This window comes from Drosophila miranda (genome assembly GCF_003369915.1).
Source record: "Drosophila miranda strain MSH22 chromosome Y unlocalized genomic scaffold, D.miranda_PacBio2.1 Contig_Y2_pilon, whole genome shotgun sequence".
In the NCBI taxonomy this organism is placed as follows: Eukaryota; Metazoa; Arthropoda; class Insecta; order Diptera; family Drosophilidae; genus Drosophila; species Drosophila miranda.
In genome coordinates, this window is record NW_022881614.1 from 17,886,815 (window position 1) to 17,907,174 (window position 20,360).

Consider the following 20,360-nt stretch of genomic DNA (forward strand, 5'->3'; position numbering starts at 1 on the left):
TGTTAGAGAGAGACAGGGCGAGAAAAAATGAAATTGTTTTCTTGATGCTGGCTATAATAATAATACGATCCAATTCAGATTACGCAGTCTTAAAGATATGGTCATTCTCCACAATTCTACGTTTTTGGTTTTCTCATATCTTTAAAATGGTGGATGCCACAGATTTTCGTCCTTTGTGGGGGCGGAAGTGGGCGGGGCGAAGTTTTGAAATATTTTTGTAGCAGTGACATATCACAGAAGTCTGGGTCCAAAAAATCGTTGCTCTAGCTCTTATAGTCTTTGAGCACTAGGCGCTGAAGGGGACGGACAGACGAACGGACGGACAGACAGACAGGGCTCAATCGACTCGGCTATTGATGCTGATCAAGAATATATATACTTTATGGGGTCGGAAACGATTCCTTCTGGACGTTACACACATCCACTTTTACCACAAATCTAATATACCCCAATACTCATTTTGAGTATCGGGTATAAAAAGGCTTAAGTTCATTAACGAAGAAGTAAAACGACGAGACGACCATTTTGTTCAATAATAAAAGAAGAAACGACAAGTTTTATTTGCTGCAAGAAGACTGTACACATAGATGAATACATATATCATTTTTATTACTTTCGATTTTATTATTATTTTTCAAACACACATACTGCTCCCCTTCGAAGAATATTTTCTATTATTTAGGAAGGCCTTATTTTCAAAAGAATTTTTGTGTTGAGCTAAGCAAGACTCACACTTTTTATAGTCAATTCCCCAGCATGAAAACCCAATAGGCAGCCTACTTAATCGTTACAATACATAAAAAGACTGACCAAAAAAGTCAGTGGACGGCTGCCTCGCCCCAACAGATTTTATTTCTCCCGTAAAATACGAGTAAGTCGAAACCTACAAATTAGATCATGATTTACGGCATGCTGGTGACACTCTCGACGGCAATCTATACTACGGTGGCCACCCTTTGGCAGGTTCAACGTGAGTGTAGAAAGTGGAAAGATGATTTGGTTTGAGCGTATGAGCTGTATGACTGTCTGATCTGATCCCACAGAGACCCTAATCAATTGGATGATGTCGTTTAGTCTTTTCATTTTGGGTCTGTTCTGCAAGCCGTATTTGATAGTTCCCCTGTTGGCAGCTGGGTTCTTCATGGTGCGACGGATCTTGCTGCGAAGAGCAATGCGGACCCAAGTCTGGAAATCGCCGGGTAACAACGAGTCTGGGTCGTCGAGGCATTACTCCATTAAAACCCCACCATCACGCGACACGGAGAGCTCCCTGCCCAATAGCGTCGGTGACACATCCCAGAAGTAGTCGAGCAACGGATAATCACACGATTCACACTGGTTTATAAAACATAACAGACGTCTGAAATACTACATACACATTCCAGGAGAACACTCATACATGTGCACGGGTGTGGATGGATCCTAAGACTAAAGCAATTAAAAAATACTGCACTGTACCATCGTTTCATCCAAAAGAATACTAGGACTTGAGCAGAGTGGGGATGTCTACTTTGCGCAGAGCGTCTCTTGCTTTGAGGAGCATAGTATTGTGCGGCTGGCCAGTGAGGCCGGCCAAGTGATGCATATACCTGTCAATGTTGCCAACGCTCGGACCGGACGGTTCCAGCGGAGGCAATGGGACACCATTGAGGGCTGCAACCAGCTTCTGGCGCAGACCCTTCACGTACGCCTCCAGTCGCACACTCTCCTCCCTCAGTTCGGCCACCTCGCCCATCACCTTGGCATAGCCAACCTTGGTGTTGTCCACGAGCTGCTCCAGCACCGCATTTAAATGTACTACCTTAAATGTACGCTATAATTTAGAATTTAACCTTTTTGAAACAACCACAACAACACAACTATCAAACAAAACTATTTTCTATTTAAGTTTTAATTTATTTTTGATTAACTTTTTTTTGCTGTTCCTAAGAAACAAATCCAAAAAACAAAACACATTAAGAAGAAAAAGGCTTAAGTTCATTAACGAAGAAGTAAAACGACGAGACGACCACTTTGTTCAATAATAAAAGAAGAAACAAGTTTTATTTGCTGCAAGAAGACTGTACACATAGATGAATACATATATCATTTTTATTACTTTCGATTTTATTATTATTTTTCTAACACACATACTGCTCCCCTTCGAAGAATATTTTCTATTATTTAGGAAGGCATTATTTTCAAAAGAATTTTTGTGTTGAGCTAAGCAAGACTCACACTTTTTATAGTCAATTACCCAGCATGAAAACCCAATAGGCAGCCTACTTAATCGTTACAATACATAGTAAGCCTGACCAAAAAAGTCAGTGGACGGCTGCCTCGCCCCAACAGATTTTATTTCTCCCGTAAAATACGAGTAAGGTGAAACCTACAAATTAAATCATGATTTACGGCATGCTGGTGACACTCTCGACGGCAATCTATACTACGGTGGCCACCCTTTGGCAGGTTCAACGTGAGTGTAGAAAGTGGAAAGATGATTTGGTTCAAGCGTATGAGTTGTATGACTGTCTGATCTGATCCCACAGAGACCCTAATCAATTTTATGATGTCGTTTAGTCTTTTCATTTTGGGTCTGTTCTGCAAGCCGTATTTGATAGTTCCCCTGTTGGCAGCTGGGTTCTTCATGGTGCGCCGGATCTTGCTGCGGCGGGCAAAGCGGACCCAAGCCTGGAAATCGCCGGGTAACAACGAGTCTGGGTCGTCCAGGCATTACTCCATTAAAACCCCACCATCACGCGACACGGAGAGCTCCCTGCCCAATAGCGTCGGTGACACATCCCAGAAGTAGTCAAGCAACGGATAATCACATGAAGTGGTTTGAAAGAGTAACGTATAAAAAAAAAGGTATAAATACTGGGATCCACAAAAGGGAACATTTGGAAAAGTACCAAGAAGGGATATTGGTCTCCCTATGTTACTCAACTTTGCCGCCTCAATTCAAGTTAAAAGGTAAACGAAGGAGAGCGGTTTTTTTTCTGTTTTTTGAGTTTAAACTTGTAAAATAATTACGGCGTCAATTCGAAAATGGAGGATTCTTAAGTTTAACGCTGTACTGGGGGTCTCAGACTGTGCAGATCTAGCCTCGGTCTCTTGGAAGAAAAACTGTTGGCGAAGACAGACGTGCTATTTTTGTCCAGTCCAAGTATAAAGAAAAAAAAGAGGAATAAAAACCGGGAAAAGATCTTAACAGCTGAATACAGCAAAAAGAAAGAAATATTGTGCGTTTATAAAGTAAAAGTGTGTTAAGTGCCAATCTCAATTGGTATGTATTTCAGCGTCGCTAATATACACCACATACACTCGTGGCGTAGGGTAGTGCTTTTTTTTATTGTAGGAAATTAATTTTTCAGATTGGCGGTTAGTACCGGCTTAAACTTCGGGCAATCGTTTGGGTACCTGTCTGAACCCCAATACGAAAGCTCGCAACAACAATTTCCCCGATATTAGGGCCTCCGCCCGCGGCAAGGGACTTATGCTCCTCGCCCAACTACAGCTCCGTACCAAAAATTCCCAGCGCTAGGCCGAGCATCACAAAGCGGGAGGCGTAAAAGATCGGCTCATCAGTCGCTTTGCGGGAGCGAGCCACTTATGTGTCACGGACCCGCGATATATTGGAGGCCGTCCAATTTTGCGGAAATTATTAAAGCTATGTAAACGGTCAGCCAATTTCTACCCGAAATATAGATCTGGGTCTCGACCTATTTTCGTTTCCCCATACGAAGTGCCGAGGAGTGCCCAGATGTGAAGCCGGCGGCAACGACTGTCGTTTTTTTTTATATCCATCAGGGTAACCGCTGATTCCTATTTTTATGCTATAGTGTCATTAGTGTAATTAGCTTAGTAAATTTCTTTTGGTTGTGTTTTTAAATTCTGTTCGGAAGAAATAGCAAGTGGAATGTGTGACAGGGCGAAAGTGAACAACGGTTAAACGGCAGAGGAGAGCGTGAGTTTTTTTTTGTAAAAGTATTTCTCCAGCTTTCGTTTTAGGAACGTTGCCGCAGTCCATGGAAGCACTTTCATCGCTGTTTCAACGCATTTATTAAAACAAATCAAAGGAAGGCCGTAAGTTATCCCAAAACATAAAGATAAAATATTGGAGTTTGTTTGTTATGAGCAACTATTTATTGCATGACCGAAAAAAAAAACCTCACGTAGTCAGGGGCTTCGTCGCTTAAGAGAGGCTGTGCGCTCTCCCTTATGCCCTGCTGGCAACCATAAGCGCCTACGCCGCGCATAAGAACCAGCCCTCTTAAGAACAATGCACAAAAGGGAAGATGCGAGGCTGGTCGCTCTGACGTTCTTTTATGCTTTCTACTTGCGGTTGCTTTCGCTAATGCACTTGAATAACTGACCTGCCATAACGATCGCGGCGCACAGTTTTTACATTCCCTTTTGCATATTTATTTATTATTATTATCTATTTGCCTAACATAAAAGCTGGAGATATGTACCCTTCCCTTCTTTCAATTTGTAAGTTAAATTTCAATCTAAAGTGTATTATTAAGAGTTAATCATTTATTAGTTTACTAGTGCGATTCATGTGCTATTGCTCAATATGAAATATAGGATTTAATATGAATCGGGGCTAGAGTTCTATATGCGGGGACCATGCTGGGCAAAGGAGGGTAATGGGGTTGGATAGGAGGCTGTAAGAGCCTTCTTTATGGGATCACCGGATGAACCGGGAGCGGTGATCATGGTAGGGTGGGCATGAGTGGTCACAACAACACCGTGGCACGACTTGTATGTGTGTATGTGTCCGTGGGTGGGTAGTTAGGTGTATTTGCTCTTGTACATATTTGTGTCGATACATCGCTTGCACGTGAAATTTTAATGAACGTTACTGTGTCAGTATTATGATTGTTGGAGTAGAGCTGTGTCCCGTCCGTTCTGGGAAATAAAAACCCCCCCCATTTCTTGCCGATGAGACGGAAGCCGGAACAAGCACGTGCCCGGACGGGAGACGAACCATCACCTGCTCAGCCTTCCATGAAGGTTTGGTAATATCCAATATGCTACAGTTAGTTTATTATTTGGCGCCCAACGTGGGGCCCGAGTTGTCGCAACTGACAACAAACCGGCAAGGCCCAAATGATTGTGAAAATTGTGGAATGTAGATGTGACCTTACATTCCCAACCAGTATCGGGACAGATGTGTCTTTCTAGTTGTCATTCTGTTTTGTTTGTTTTGGCTTTATCACTTTATGCTGGATCAGCGCAGTGGGTTATTAAACTATTGCCACCGTTGTAAGTGACCAAGCGGGCTCCTAGGATGCAGGCCGGAATGATGAGTACATATAACACCGGTACCACCCCGATGCATCGAGATTATTACTATTCGTTTCGTTCTTTCTTTCTTTATTCGTTTGTCTTCCTTTCCTTCCTGTTCCTTCTGGCCAATGCTGGAGGAATGCTCCTTGTTTTCCGGTTTGGATTATCCGATCAGGAACGGTGGGTGAAAGGCCTCAATTTGCCAGGAAGGAGTTGTGAATGGACTCATACTCATCGGGCTGGGGATCTGGGATCGTTGGATGGAAACGTGGTATAAAACTATTACCCACCGCGAAAGACCCGGACCGCCTATAGCTACGAGTTGTGGGTTATTATTAATTTCTTTATGCATGTAGTTGAGTAAATGTAGTACATGGGAAACATCATACACATACACACACATAGATATACCCTATTATTCCCTTTGCCTTAAGCATGGTCCTAGCAGATTGTTTTTTTTTGTTTGATACTGTATTTTTTTTTTTTTTTTTTTTATTAATATCTTAAATTTTATTTATCTATTTAATTACTTTATTATTATATTTTATATTTTATATAATGCCCGTATTTGGCAGTTGCGAGAATTTAGCAGACGAAGAATTACAAGAAAGTGTTTGCTTGATCTGCCAGGCTCAGGTGGAATATTTGGCTCAGCTCCTTACCACGTCTTGTGGTCACACTTTCCATAGGGCCTGTTTTGGCGCACAAGTGGGTTCTAAGAAGGTTTGTCCTGTCTGCAAAACGTCTTTTCAGTCATCGACGTTGAATTTATTAGACGAAACTGCTGGGGATACCGTCGGAACCTTATTGGTACCAAAAATGCCTGATACAAGGAGTAAAGCCCATGTGGGGCTCCACAGGGAGCTTCGACGTCTGCTTCGGCCAATCAGCCGAAAACTAGGGAAGCTGGTCCGCCAGTGGTGGTAGCTCCGCCGCCTAGTAACGAGCTTCAGCGAATGATAGCCGAAGCCATGGCTGAAGCCTCGTTGACACAAACCGAGATGCTAAGCAATGCGATCGCTAGTGGTTTTCAAGGTATTCTCAGCTCTCTCATGGGCCAATTGGCAAATACAGCGGATGTTCCTTCGAGGGATAACCAAGCTGGAGAAGGATCGGCACGACGGCCGACACCTTTGCCCGGGTTTCAGGGTTTCGAAACAGCCAGCAGGAATTCCCCCATGAGTCTGGATATTCGACCAGAGCGTGTTAGTCAAATTTTAGTCAATTGGAAGCTTAGGTTCTCTGGGCGGACTGGAATTTCCGTCGACGATTTCATTTATCGGGTAGAAGCGCTCACGATCCAAACATTGGACGGGAATTTCGAGTTGCTTTCGAGATACGTGAGCAATCTCTTTGAGGGAAGTGCCAGTGACTGGTATTGGCGCTACCATAAGAGTTTTAGGACGGTCGTTTGGGCCGACCTTAAATCTTCATTGTTAGTACGATTCAAGGATGCGAGGACAGACGTCAACATTCGAGCTGCAATAGACCGAAGGAAGCAGAAGGAGAACGAATCATTTGATGAGTTCTACGAAGCGATTGTCCGACTGGCAGATACCCTGACAACGCCCTTGTCAGAAGGTTCCCTGATGGAGTCACTCCGATCCAATTTATTGCTGGAGATACAGCATGAACTGCTATATGAAAAGATCTTTAGCATTGCACAGTTAAGACACTTGGTGAAGACTCGGAAACTGTTCATGCAAACTGTTGGTAAAGATCCGGTGGCTAGACCACGACCAGCACCAAGACGGTTGGTTCACGCGGTAGAAAGCCTAGGGCAAGAGGAGTCAGACGAAAGTGATGGGGAGATAGCAGCGTTCAACTTAGTCTGTTGGAACTGCCGTGGTAATGGTCATCGCTACCAGGATTGCGTAGCAGAGCGAGTAGTTTTTTGCTATGAGTGTGGCCAGCCTGACACTTACAAGCCGTCGTGCCAAAAATGCCAAGCAACAAAAAACACCCAAGTGCGTGCACCCTTGAAAAGTGCACGCAGACCATCAGCGTCCAAAGCGACGAACACCGAGTAGCGATAGAAGCTGCTACGCAATTCACAATCCCAATAGTAAACAATAATTTAACCATAGTTAATAAGAAAATAACACAGGAAGAAAAAGAGGATAGGGAGTCTAAACGGAAGGCACGAGCTAAAGTACGTCGGGAAGAATTTGTCAGAAATCTAAAGTTAGAGAAAAAAGCTCTGGTATCGTCAATAATATCAGAAGATCTCAGGCCATATGCAGAGGTCACATTATTAGACAGAAAGCTTGTTGGATTAATGGATACAGGGGCATCTATTAGTTGCATTGGTGGAGATTTGGCCAGCGAGCTGCTTGAAAGCCAATTTCAATTTAAGCCCATGACATCCACAGTTCGGACAGCGGGTGGGCAGTCTCAAAGAGTGGTGGGGAAGCTTAAAGCGGAAGTGGGCTATAAAGGTGTTACCAGGTCTGTTACCCTATACATCGTTCCAACCCTAACGCAGCCTCTGTATCTGGGACATGTAATATGCAGTGTCCCCAGCTATCGAGAAATTAATGTATGAGGAGTTGGATTGCATGTTAGCGCTAGGGGTCATCGAAGAATCCAACAGTGCGTGGTCTTGTCCGGTAGTACTCGTCCGGAAGCCGGAGAAGGTTCGTCTTTGTATAGACAGCCGCAAGGTGAACGAGGTGACTCGGAAGGACGCGTATCCCATGCCGCTCATAGATGGGATCTTAAGCCGGTTACCAAAGGCAGAATACATAACTAGCCTCGACCTGAAAGATGCCTACTGGCAAATACCGCTAGAAGAAGGTTCTAGGGATAAAACAGCATTCACAGTGCCTGGACGGCCACTTTACCAGTTTAAAGTTATGCCGTTTGGGCTTACCAATGCGCCGTCTACTATGTCCAAACTTATGGACCGCATTATTCCAGCCAATCTTCGAAACGAAGTGTTTATATACTTGGATGACCTGCTTATAGTGTCAGACACCTTTGAAAGGCATCTGAGTGTGTTAAAAGTATTAGCAGAGAAGCTGTCTGCAGCGGGGCTTACAATTAATATACAGAAGAGCAAGTTCTGTGTGCCTGAGGTCCGCTATCTGGGGCATGTAGTGGGTCACGGTATTATAGGCATGGACTTGGACAAAATAGAGGCCATTAAGGAATATACTGCTCCGAAGTCGGTGAAACAGTTGCGTCGATTCTTGGGTATGACGGGATGGTACCACAAATTTATAAAGAATTTTGCGGCTATTGCGGCGCCTCTGACGGACGCCCTGAAGCAGAAACGCCAGTTCATTTGGTCCGAAGAAGCAGAAGCTGCATTCACAGCTCTGAAGAACTCAATGTGTGAAGCTCCCGTCTACCACACACCGAATTTTGAAAAGCCTTTCTTTATCCACTGCGACGCTAGTCACTCAGGAGTAGGAGGGGTACTGATGCAGATAAACGAAGAGGGCGATGAAGTACCACTTGCGTTTATGTCACGAAAATTGAATAAGTGCCAACGTGCTTACTCGGTGACGGAAAAGGAATGCTTAGCTGCCATTCTGAGCATTAAGAAATTTCGCGCTTATGTAGAGGGACATCAATTTACGGTGATAACCGACCATGCCTCCTTGAAGTGGCTGATGTCCCAATCAGATCTGAGTAGCAGACTGGCCAGATGGGCTTTGAAGCTTCAGGGGTATTCCTTTAATATTAGCCACCGAAAAGGGTCTCGAAACATCGTTCCAGACGCCTTGTCTCGGGTCTTTTCCCCAGATTTGTCAGAGATCGAACCAGAAGAAAGGATCGATTTGGAGTCGGAGCACTTTAGGTCGACGGATTACGTTTCCCTTAGGGCTAAAGTGGCGAGTAGTCAGGCTCAGATGCCAGATGTAAAGGTGGTAGGCAGGCATATATATCGTCGCACCGAGCACGCAACAGGCGAAAGGATAGCGGATGAACTCTGTTGGAAAATTTGGATTCCCAAGGGGCTCATAGATTCGGTCCTGAAAATGGCCCACGAGCACGCCCTATCGGCACACGGAGGCATAAATAAAACGCTCGAAAAGGTTCGGCGCTACTATTATTGGCCGACGTTGTTAAAAGATGTCAAAGAGTTCATAAACCGGTGTGAAATTTGTAAGTGTACTAAGCATCCAAATTGACCTTTAAGACCGCCACTAGCAAAAACGGGGGAAACAGAACGGTTCTTCCAGAAGCTCTACGTAGATTTTCTGGGACCGTATCCTAGAAGTCGTAGTGGGAATGTCGGGATATTTGTGGTGTTAGATCATTTTTCCAAATTTCCGTTTATTAAACCCGTAAGAAAATTTACCGCCGACGCCATCGTACCATACATTGAGGAACAATTATTTCACTGCTTTGGAGTGCCGGAAAAGCTAGTCTCGGACAACGGCGTCCAATTTAAGTCCCATGCATTCAACTCCTTGCTTCAGAAGTATGGCATAGAGAACCCTTACCCCGCCGTTTACGCTCCGCAGGCTAGCGCGTCCGAGCGAGTTAACAGATCTATCTTGGCAGCAATCAAAGCCTACATAAATACTGACCAAAGTAACTGGGATGAGCAGCTCAGCAGTGTAGCATGTGCGTTAAGATCGGCTGTGCACAGTGCCGTAAAGGCGAGTCCATACCAGTTGGCGTTTGGGCAACAGATGATCACGAATGGTACCACGTATCAGTTGTTGAGGCAGCTAGAGATGTTAGAAGATCGTTGGGTGCATTTTTCTAGGGACGACTCATTTGACCTGATGCGTGGCACGGCAAAGGAGGCAATGAGGGCTCAGCACGAACGAAATGAAAAGACGTATAACCTTCGAAGAAAGGAGGTATCATTCAGAGTGGGACAGGAGGTTTACCGTCGAAATTTCCAGCAAAGTAATTTCGTGAAAGGATTTAATGCCAAGTTGGCTCCCGTTTTTGTGAAGTCCCGGGTAAGGCGACAGTTGGGTCAAGCCTATTACGAGCTAGAGGATCTGCAAGGACGTCTGATCGGCAAATTCCATGCCAAAGATATCAAACAGTAGCACCATGGTTAAAAATCGCTCTAAGTGGGAATCACCCTTTTGGTCCTTCTTCCCCAAAGTGGGATTTTGGTAGGGGGGATTTGAAGTGGTTTGAAAGAGTAACGTATAAAAAAAAAGGTATAAATACTGGGATCCACAAAAGGGAACATTTGGAAAAGTACCAAGAAGGGATATTGGTCTCCCTATGTTACTCAACTTTGCCGCCTCATTTAAAGTTAAAAGGTAAACGAAGGAGAGCGGTTTTTTTTCTGTTTTTTGAGTTTAAACTTGTAAAATAATTACGGCGTCAATTCGAAAATGGAGGATTCTCAAGTTTAACGCTGTACTGGGGGGTCTCAGACTGTGCAGATCTAGCCTCGGTCTCTTGGAAGAAAAACTGTTGGCGAAGATAGACGTGCTATTTTTGTCCAGTCCAAGTATAAAGAAAAAAAAGAGGAATAAAAACCGGGAAAAGATCTTAACAGCTGAATACAGCAAAAAGAAAGAAATATTGTGCGTTTATAAAGTAAAAGTGTGTTAAGTGCCAATCTCAATTGGTATGTATTTCAGCGTCGCTAATATACACCACATACACTCCTGGCGTAGGGTAGTGCTTTTTTTTATTGTAGGAAATTAATTTTTCAGATTGGCGGTTAGTACCGGCTTAAACTTCGGGCAATCGTTTGGGTACCTGTCTGAACCCCAATACGAAAGCTCGCAACAACAATTTCCCCGATATTAGGGCCTCCGCCCGCGGCAAGGGACTTATGCTCCTCGCCCAACTACAGCACCGTACCAAAAATTCCCAGCGCTAGGCCGAGCAGCACAAAGCGGGAGGCGTAAAAGATCGGCTCATCAGTCGCTTTGCGGGAGCGAGCCACTTATGTGTCACGGACCCGCGATATATTGGAGGCCGTCCAATTCTGCGGAAATTATTAAAGCTATGTAAACGGTCAGCCAATTTCTACCCGAAATATAGATCTGGGTCTCGACCTATTTTCGTTTCCCCATACGAAGTGCCGAGGAGTGCCCAGATGTGAAGCCGGCGGCAACGACTGTCGTTTTTTTTTATATCCATCAGTGTAACCGCTGATTCCTATTTTTATGCTATAGCGTCATTAGTGTAATTAGCTTAGTAAATTTCTTTTGGTTGTGTTTTTAAACTCTGTTCGGAAGAAATAGCAAGTGGAATGTGTGACAGGGCGAAAGTGAACAACGGTTAAACGGCAGAGGAGAGCGTGAGTTTTTTTTTGTAAAAGTATTTCTCCAGCTTTCGTTTTAGGAACGTTGCCGCAGTCCATGGAAGCGCTTTCATCGCTGTTTCAACGCATTTATTAAAACAAATCAAAGGAAGGCCGTAAGTTATCCCAAAACATAAAGATAAAATATTGGAGTTTGTTTGTTATGAGCAACTATTTATTGCATGACCGAAAAAAAAAACCTCACGTAGTCAGGGGCTTCGTCGCTTAAGAGAGGCTGTGCGCTCTCCCTTATGCCCTGCTGGCAACCATAAGCGCTTACGCCGCGCATAAGAACCAGCCCTCTTAAGAACAAGGCACAAAAGGGAAGATGCGAGGCTGGTCGCTCTGACGTTCTTTTATGCTTTCTACTTGCGGTTGCTTTCGCTAATGCACTTGAATAACTGACCTGCCATAACGATCGCCGCGCACAGTTTTTACATTCCCTTTTGCATATTTATTTATTATTATTATCTATTTGCCTAACATAAAAGCTGGAGATATGTACCCTTTCCTTCTTTCAATTTGTAAGTTAAATTTCAATCTAAAGTGTATTATTAAGAGTTAATCATTTATTAGTTTACTAGTGCGATGCATGTGCTATTGCTCAATATGAAATATAGGATTTAACATGAATCGGGGATAGAGTTCTATATGCGGGGACCATGCTGGGCAAAGGAGGGTTATGGGGTTGGATAGGAGGCTGTAAGAGCCTTCTTTATGGGATCACCGGATGAACCGGGAGCGGTGATCATGGGAGGGTGGGCATGAGTGGTCACAACAACACCGTGGCACGACTTGTATGTGTGTATGTGTCCGTGTGTGTGTAGTTAGGTGTATTTGCTCTTGTAAATATTTGTGTCGATACTTCGCTTGCACGTGAAATTTTAATGAACGTTACTGTGTCAGTATTATGATTGTTGGAGTAGAGCTGTGTCCCGTCCGTTCTGGGAAATAAAAAAACCCCCCCATTTCTTGCCGATGAGACGGAAGCCGGAACAAGCACGTGCCCGGACGGGAGACGAACCATCACCTGCTCAGCCTTCCGTGAAGGTTTGGTAATATCCAATATGCTACACACACGATTCATACGGGTTTATACAACATATAACATACGTCTGAAATACTACATACACATTCCATGAGAACACTCATACATGTGCACGGGTGTGGATGGATCCTAAGACTAAAGCAATTAAAAAATACTGCACTGTACCATCGTTTCATCCAAAAGAATACTAGGACTTGAGCAGAGTGGGGGTGTCTACTTTGCGCAGAGCGTCTCTTGCTTTGAGGAGCATAGTATTGTGCGGCTGGCCAGTGAGGCCGGCCAAGTGATGCATATACCTGTCAATGTTGCCAACGCTCGGACCGGACGGTTCCAGCGGAGGCAATGGGACACCATTGAGGGCTGCAACCAGCTTCTGGCGCAGACCCTTCACGTACGCCTCCAGTCGCACATTCTCCTCCTTCAGTTCAGCCACCTCGCCCATCACCTTGGCATAGCCAACCTTGGTGTTGTCCACGTGCTGCTCCAGCACCGCATTTAAATGTACCACCTTAAATGTACGCTATAATTTAGAATTTAACCTTTTTGAAACAACCACAACAACACAACTATCAAACAAAACTATTTTCTATTTAAGTTTTAATTTATTTTTGATTAACTTTTTATACCCGATACTCAAAATGAGTATTGGGGTAAATTAGATTTGTGGTAAAAGTGGATGTGTGTAACGTCCAGAAGGAATCGTTTCCGACCCCATAAAGTATATATAATCTTGATCAGCATCAATAGCCGAGTCGATTGAGCCCTGTCTGTCTGTCCGTCCGTCCATCTGTCCGTCTGTCCGTCCCCTTCAGCGCCTAGTGCTCAAAGACTATAAGAGCTAGAGGAACGTTGTTTTGGTCCAGACTTCTGTGATATGTCACTGCTACAAAAATATTTCAAAACTTCGCCCCGCCCACTTCCGCCCCCACAAAGGACGAAAATCTGTGGCACATACATAGATGAATACATATATCATTTTTATTACTTTCGATTTTATTATTATTTTTCTAACACACATACTGCTCCCCTTCGAAGAATATTTTCTATTATTTAGGAAGGCCTTATTTTCAAAAGAATTTTTGTGTTGAGCTAAGCAAAACTCACACTTTTTATAGTCAATTCCCCAGCATGAAAACCCAATAGGCAGCCTACTTAATCGTTACAATACATAGTAAGCCTGACCAAAAAAGTCAGTGGACGGCTGCCTCGCCACAACAGATTTTATTTCTCCCGTAAAATACGAGTAAGGTGAAACCTACAAATTAAATCATGATTTACGGCATGCTGGTGACACTCTCGACGGCAATCTATACTACGGTGGCCACCCTTTGGCAGGTTCAACGTGAGTGTAGAAAGTAGAAAGATGATTTGGTTCGAGCGTATGAGCTGTATGACTGTCTGATCTGATCCCACAGAGACCCTAATCAATTGGATGATGTCGTTTAGTCTTTTCATTTTGGGTCTGTTCTGCAAGCCGTATTTGATAGTTCCCCTGTGGCAAAGCGGACCCAAGCCTGGAAATCGCCGGGTAACGAGTCTGGGTCGTCCAGGCATTACTCCATTAAAACCCCACCATCACGCGACACGAAGAGCTCCCTGCCCAATAGCGTCGGTGACACATCCCAGAAGTAGTCGAGCAACGGATAATCACACGATTCACACGGGTTTATAAATCATATAACATACGTCTGAAATACTACATACACATTCCATGAAAACACTCATACATGTGCACGGGTGTGGATGGATCCTAAGACTAAAGCAATTAAAAAATACTGCACTGTACCATCGTTTCATCCAAAAGAATACTAGGACTTGAGCAGAGTGGGGATGTCTACTTTGCGCAGAGCGTCTCTTGCTTTGAGGAGCATAGTATTGTGCGGCTGGCCAGTGAGGCCGGCCAAGTGATGCATATACCTGTCAATGTTGCCAACGCTCGGACCGGACGGTTCCAGCGGAGGCAATGGGACACCATTGAGGGCTGCAACCAGCTTCTGGCGCAGACCCTTCACGTACGCCTCATTCACGTCGCACATTCTCCTCCTTCAGTTCGGCCACCTCGCCCATCACCTTGGCATAGCCAACCTTGGTGTTGTCCACGTGCCGCTCCAGCACCGCATTTAAATGTACCACCTTAAATGTACGCTATAATTTAGAATTTAACCTTTTTGAAACAACCACAACAACACAACTATCAAACAAAACTATTTTCTATTTAAGTTTTAATTTATTTTTGATTAACTTTTTTTTGCTGTTCCTAAGAAACAAATCCAAAAAACAAAACACATTAAGAAGAAAAAGGCTTAAGTTCATTAACGAAGAAGTAAAACGACGAGACGACCATTTTGTTCAATAATAAAAGAAGAAACAACAAGTTTTATTTGCTGCAAGAAGACTGTACACATAGATGAATACATATATCATTTTTATTACTTTCGATTCTATTATTATTTTTCTAACACACATACTGCTCCCCTTCGAAGAATATTTTCTATTATTTAGGAAGGCCTTATTTTCAATAGAATTTTTGTGTTGAGCTAAGCAAGACTCACACTTTTTATAGTCAATTCCCCAGCATGAAAACCCAATAGGCAGCCTACTTAATCGTTACAATACATAGTAAGCCTGACCAAAAAAGTCAGTGGACGGCTGTCTCGCCCCAACAGATTTTATTTCTCCCGTAAAATACGAGTAAGGTGAAACCTACAAATTAAATCATGATTTACGGCATGCTGGTGACACTCTCGACGGCAATCTATACTACGGTGGCCACCCTTTGGCAGGTTCAACGTGAGTGTAGAAAGTGGAAAGATGATTTGGTTCGAGCGTATGAGCTGTATGACTGTCTGATCTGATCCCACAGAGACCCTAATCAATTGGATGATGTCGTTTAGTCTTTTCATTTTGGGTCTGTTCTGCAAGCCGTATTTGATAGTTCCCCTGTTGGCAGCTGGGTTCTTCATGGTGCGCCGGATCTTGCTGCGGCGGGCAAAGCGGATTCAAGCCTGGAAATCGCCGGGTAACAACGAGTCTGGGTCGTCCAGGCATTACTCCATTAAAACCCCACCATCACGCGACACGGAGAGCTCCCTGCCCAATAGCGTCGGTGACACATCCCAGAAGTAGTCGAGCAACGGATAATCACACGATTCACACGGGTTTATAAAACATATAACATACGTTCTGCAAGCCGTATTTGATAGTTCCCCTGTTGGCGCTGGGTTCTTCATGGTGCGCCGGATCTTGCTGCGGCGGGCAAAGCGGATTCAAGCCTGGAAATCGCCGGGTAACAACGAGTCTGGGTCGTCCAGGCATTACTCCATTAAAACCCCACCATCACGCGACACGGAGAGCTCCCTGCCCAATAGCGTCGGTGACACATCCCAGAAGTAGTCGAGCAACGGATAATCACACGATTCACACGGGTTTATAAAACATATAACATACGTCTGAAATACTACATAAACATTCCATGAGAACACTCATACATGTGCACGGGTGTGGATGGATCCTAAGACTAAAGCAATTAAAAAATACTGCACTGTACCATCGTTTCATCCAAAAGAATTCTAGGACTTGAGCAGAGTGGGGATGTCTACTTTGCGCAGAGCGTCTCTTGCTTTGAGGAGCATAGTATTGTGCGGCTGGCTATTGAGGCCGGCCAAGTGATGCATATACCTGTCAATGTTGCCAACGCTCGGACCGGACGGTTCCAGCGGAGGCAATGGGACACCATTGAGGGCTGCAACCAGCTTCTGGCGCAGACCCTTCACGTACGCCTCCAGTCGCACATTCTCCTCCTTCAGTTCGGCCACCTCGCCCATCACCTTGGCATAACCAACCTTGGTGTTGTCCACGTGCTGCTCCAGCACCGCATTTAAATGTACCACCCTAAATGTACGCTATAATTTACAATTTAACCTTTTTAAACAACCACAACAACACAACTATCAAACAAAACTATTTTCTATTTAAGTTTTAATTTATTTTTGATTAACTTTTTTTTGCTGTTCCTAAGAAACAAATCCAAAAAACAAAACACATTAAGAAGAAAAAGGCTTAAGTTCATTAACGAAGAAGTAAAACGACGAGACGACCATTTTGTTCAATAATAAAAGAAGAAACAACAAGTTTTATTTGCTGCAAGAAGACTGTACACATAGATGAATACATATATCATTTTTATTACTTTCGATTTTATTATTATTTTTCTAACACACATACTGCTCCCCTTCGAAGAATATTTTCTATTATTTAGGAAGGCCTTATTTTCAAAAGAATTTTTGTGTTGAGCTAAGCAAGCCTCACACTTTTTATAGTCAATTCCCCAGCATGAAAACCCAATAGGCAGCCTACTTAATCGTTACAATACATAGTAAGCCTGACCAAAAAAGTCAGTGGACGGCTGCCTCGCCCCAACAGATTTTATTTCTCCCGTAAAATACGAGTAAGGTGAAACCTACAAATTAAATCATGATTTACGGCATGCTGGTGACACTCTCGACTGCAATCTATACTACGGTGGCCACCCTTTGGCAGGTTCAACGTGAGTGTAGAAAGTGGAAAGATGATTTGGTTCGAGCGTATGAGCTGTATGACTGTCTGATCTGATCCCACAGAGACCCTAATCAATTGGATGATGTCGTTTAGTCTTTTCATTTTGGGTCTGTTCTGCAAGCCGTATTTGGTAGTTCCCCTGTTGGCAGCTGGGTTCTTCATGGTGCGCCGGATCTTGCTGCGGCGGCAAAGCGGACCCAAGCCTGGAAATCGCCGGGTAACAACGAGTCTGGGTCGTCCAGGCATTACTCCATTAAAACCCCACCATCACGCGACACGGAGAGCTCCCTGCCCAATAGCGTCGGTGACACATCCCAGAAGTAGTCGAGCAACGGATAATCACACGATTCACACGGGTTTATAAAACATATAACATACGTCTGAAATACTACATACACATTCCATGAGAACACTCATACATGTGCACGGGTGTGGATGGATCCTAAGACTAAAGCAATTAAAAAATACTGCATTGTACCATCGTTTCATCCAAAAGAATTCTAGGACTTGAGCAGAGTGGGGATGTCTACTTTGCGCAGAGCGTCTCTTGCTTTGAGGAGCATAGTATTGTGCGGCTGGCTAGTGAGGCCGGCCAAGTGATGCATATACCTGTCAATGTTGCCAACGCTCGGACCGGACGGTTCCAGCGGAGGCAATGGGACACCATTGAGGGCTGCAACCAGCTTCTGGCGCAGACCCTTCACGTACGCCTCCAGTCGCACATTCTCCTCCTTCAGTTCGGCCACCTCGCCCATCACCTTGGCATAGCCAACCTTGGTGTTGTCCACGTGCTGCTCCAGCACCGCATTTAAATGTACCACCCTAAATGTACGCTATAATTTAGAATTTAACCTTTTTGAAACAACCACAACAACACAACTATCAAACAAAACTATTTTCTATGTAAGTTTTAATTTATTTTTGATTAGCTTTTTTTTGCTGTTCCTAAGAAACAAATCCAAAAAACAAAACACATTTAGAAGAAAAAGGCTTAAGTTCATTAACGAAGAAGTAAAACGACGAGACGACCATTTTTTTCAATAATAAAAGAAGAAACAACAAGTTTTATTTGCTGCAAGAAGACTGTACACATAGATGAATACATATATCATTTTTATTACTTTCGATTTTATTATTATTTTTCTAACACACATACTGCTCCCCTTCGAAGAATATTTTCTATTATTTAGGAAGGCCTTATTTTCAAAAGAATTTTTGTGTTGAGCTAAGCAAGACTCACACTTTTTATAGTCAATTCCCCAGCATGAAAACCCAATAGGCAGCCTACTTAATCGTTACAATACATAGTAAGCCTGACCAAAAAAGTCAGTGGACGGCTGCCTCGCCCCAACAGATTTTATTTCTCCCGTAAAATACGAGTAAGGTGAAACCTACAAATTAAATCATGATTTACGGCATGCTGGTGACACTCTCGACGGCAATCCATACTACGGTGGCCACCCTTTGGCAGGTTCAACGTGAGTGTAGAAAGTGGAAAGATGATTTGGTTCGAGCGTATGAGCTGTATGACTGTCTGATCTGATCCCACAGAGACCGTAATCAATTGGATGATGTCGTTTAGTCTTTTCATTTTGGGTCTGTTCTGCAAGCCGTATTTGATAGTTCCCCTGTGGCAAAGCGGACCCAAGCCTGGAAATCGCCGAGTAACAACGAGTCTGGGTCGTCCAGGCATTACTCCATTAAAACCCCACCATCACGCGACACGGAGAGCTCCCTGCCCAATAGCGTCGGTGACACATCCCAGAAGTAGTCGAGCAACGGATAATCACACGATTGACACGGGTTTATAAAACATATAACATACGTCTGAAATACTACATACACATTCCATGAAAACTCTCATACATGTGCACGGGTGTGGATGGATCCTAAGACTAAAGCAATTAAAAAATACTGCACTGTACCATCGTTTCATCGAAAAGAATATTAGGTCTTGAGCAGAGTGGGGATGTCTACTTTGCGCAGAGCGTCTCTTGCTTTGAGGAGCATAGTATTGTGCGGCTGGCCAGTGAGGCCGGCCATGTGATGCATATACCTGTCAATGTTGCCAACGCTCGGACCGGACGGTTCCAGCGGAGGCAATGGGACACCATTGAGGGCTGCAACCAGCTTCTGGCGCAGACCCTTCACGTACGCCTCCAGTCGCACATTCTCCTCCTTCAGTTCGGCCACCTCGCCCATCACCTTGGCATAGCCAACCTTGGTGTTGTCCACGTGCTGCTCCAGCACCGCATTTAAATGTACCACCTTAAATGTACGCTATAATTTAGAATTTAACCTTTTTGAAACAACCACAACAACACAACTATTAAGTTTTAATTTATTTTTGATTAACTTTTTTTTGCTGTTCCTAAGAAACAAATCCAAAAAAAACGAGGGGGAACGTTGTGAGTTGCTGCGGACACCGCAAATCTACGGTTATACCCGATACTAAGTCAGTATGGCTCTACTCCGGCAGACGCCGCTAATATTAAGCGACACGACAAAGAGTGCGTGCGAGAGAGACAGAAAATCAGTCTGAGCGTGACGTCGGGCGCTGCGTAGCCACTGAAAATTGATTTGTTCCTATTGGCTATAAAAATGATCTGATCGGATCCAGATTCAGCAATCTGATAGATATGGTCATTATCTATGATTCTGCGTTTTTAGTTTTCTCGAATGTGTAATATTGTGGATGCAACAGATTTTCGTCCTTTGTGTGGGCGGAAGGGGGTGGGGCGAAATTTTGAGATACACATTTTATAGTAAGATCTAACAGGAGTGCGGATACCAAATTTCGTTACTCTAGCCTTAATTGTCTTTGAGATTTTTGATTATCCCCAGATTGTCGTCCTTTGCGGGGGCGGAAGGGGGTGTGGCGAAATTTTGAAACAAACTCGTCTCGGTCCGATATATTAGGAGTGTGGATACCAAATTTGGTTGCTCTAGCTTTTGTAGTCTCTCAGATCTAGGCGCTAATGTTTTACTCTAAGCAAAGCCGCCTATGCTACGTGTGTGTTAGAGAGAGACAGGGCGAGAAAAAAATGAAATTGTTTTCTTGATGCTGGCTATAATAATAATACAATCCAATTCAGATTACGCAGTCTTAAAGATATGGTCATTCTCTACAATTCTACGTTTTTGGTTTTCTCATATCTTTAAAATTGTGGATGCCACAGATTTTCGTCCTTTGTGGAAGTTTTGAAATATTTTTGTAGCGGTGACATATCACAGAAGTCTGGA

General features: G+C 43.8%; 4 protein-coding genes and 2 long non-coding RNA genes across 12 annotated transcripts; all 6 read left to right on the forward strand.

Moving 5' to 3' along the window:
- The first annotated feature begins 869 nt into the window (after positions 1-869).
- LOC117194170 lies at positions 870-1,475 on the forward strand. The gene is made up of 2 exons (XM_033398829.1): positions 870-970; positions 1,044-1,475. The coding sequence occupies exons 1-2, from the start codon at positions 898-900 to the stop codon at positions 1,304-1,306; spliced, it is 336 nt and encodes a 111-aa protein (XP_033254720.1). The 5' UTR covers positions 870-897; the 3' UTR covers positions 1,307-1,475.
- A 770-nt stretch (positions 1,476-2,245) lies between these two features.
- Positions 2,246-19,054, forward strand: LOC117194172. 2 transcript variants are annotated; one of them, XM_033398832.1, is made up of 3 exons: positions 2,246-2,455; positions 2,529-2,629; positions 15,792-16,106. In XM_033398832.1, exons 1-3 carry the CDS (start codon positions 2,383-2,385, stop codon positions 15,951-15,953), a joined length of 336 nt encoding a protein of 111 aa, XP_033254723.1. In that variant the 5' UTR covers positions 2,246-2,382; the 3' UTR covers positions 15,954-16,106. The 2 variants fall into 2 exon arrangements, with proteins under 2 accessions (XP_033254723.1, XP_033254722.1); XM_033398831.1 differs by lacking the exon at positions 15,792-16,106 and adding an exon at positions 18,798-19,054 and having other exon boundaries at positions 2,249-2,455; positions 2,529-2,700.
- LOC117194179 lies at positions 3,064-4,402 on the forward strand. 2 transcript variants are annotated; one of them, XR_004474763.1, is made up of 4 exons: positions 3,064-3,265; positions 3,354-3,660; positions 3,979-4,065; positions 4,159-4,402. It is a non-coding gene; the product is annotated as an uncharacterized LOC117194179 (long non-coding RNA). The 2 variants fall into 2 exon arrangements; XR_004474762.1 differs by having other exon boundaries at positions 3,354-4,065.
- On the forward strand, positions 10,696-12,145 carry LOC117194178. Of its 3 annotated transcripts, XR_004474761.1 has the most exons (4): positions 10,696-10,828; positions 10,917-11,223; positions 11,542-11,628; positions 11,722-12,145. It is a non-coding gene; the product is annotated as an uncharacterized LOC117194178 (long non-coding RNA). The 3 variants fall into 3 exon arrangements; XR_004474760.1 differs by having other exon boundaries at positions 10,901-11,628; XR_004474759.1 differs by having other exon boundaries at positions 10,697-10,828; positions 10,917-11,628.
- Positions 13,721-17,584, forward strand: LOC117194166. 3 transcript variants are annotated; one of them, XM_033398824.1, is made up of 4 exons: positions 13,721-13,902; positions 13,976-14,020; positions 15,469-15,729; positions 15,997-16,106. In XM_033398824.1, exons 1-3 carry the CDS (start codon positions 13,830-13,832, stop codon positions 15,684-15,686), a joined length of 336 nt encoding a protein of 111 aa, XP_033254715.1. In that variant the 5' UTR covers positions 13,721-13,829; the 3' UTR covers positions 15,687-15,729; positions 15,997-16,106. The 3 variants fall into 3 exon arrangements, with proteins under 3 accessions (XP_033254715.1, XP_033254714.1, XP_033254713.1); XM_033398823.1 differs by lacking the exons at positions 13,721-13,902; positions 13,976-14,020; positions 15,997-16,106 and adding exons at positions 15,115-15,350; positions 17,485-17,584 and having other exon boundaries at positions 15,424-15,729; XM_033398822.1 differs by lacking the exons at positions 13,721-13,902; positions 13,976-14,020 and adding an exon at positions 15,219-15,350 and having other exon boundaries at positions 15,424-15,729.
- LOC117194165 lies at positions 16,873-17,584 on the forward strand. Its single transcript, XM_033398821.1, has 2 exons — positions 16,873-17,106; positions 17,180-17,584. Exons 1-2 carry the CDS (start codon positions 17,034-17,036, stop codon positions 17,479-17,481), a joined length of 375 nt encoding a protein of 124 aa, XP_033254712.1. The 5' UTR covers positions 16,873-17,033; the 3' UTR covers positions 17,482-17,584.
- Positions 19,055-20,360: the final 1,306 nt, after the last annotated feature.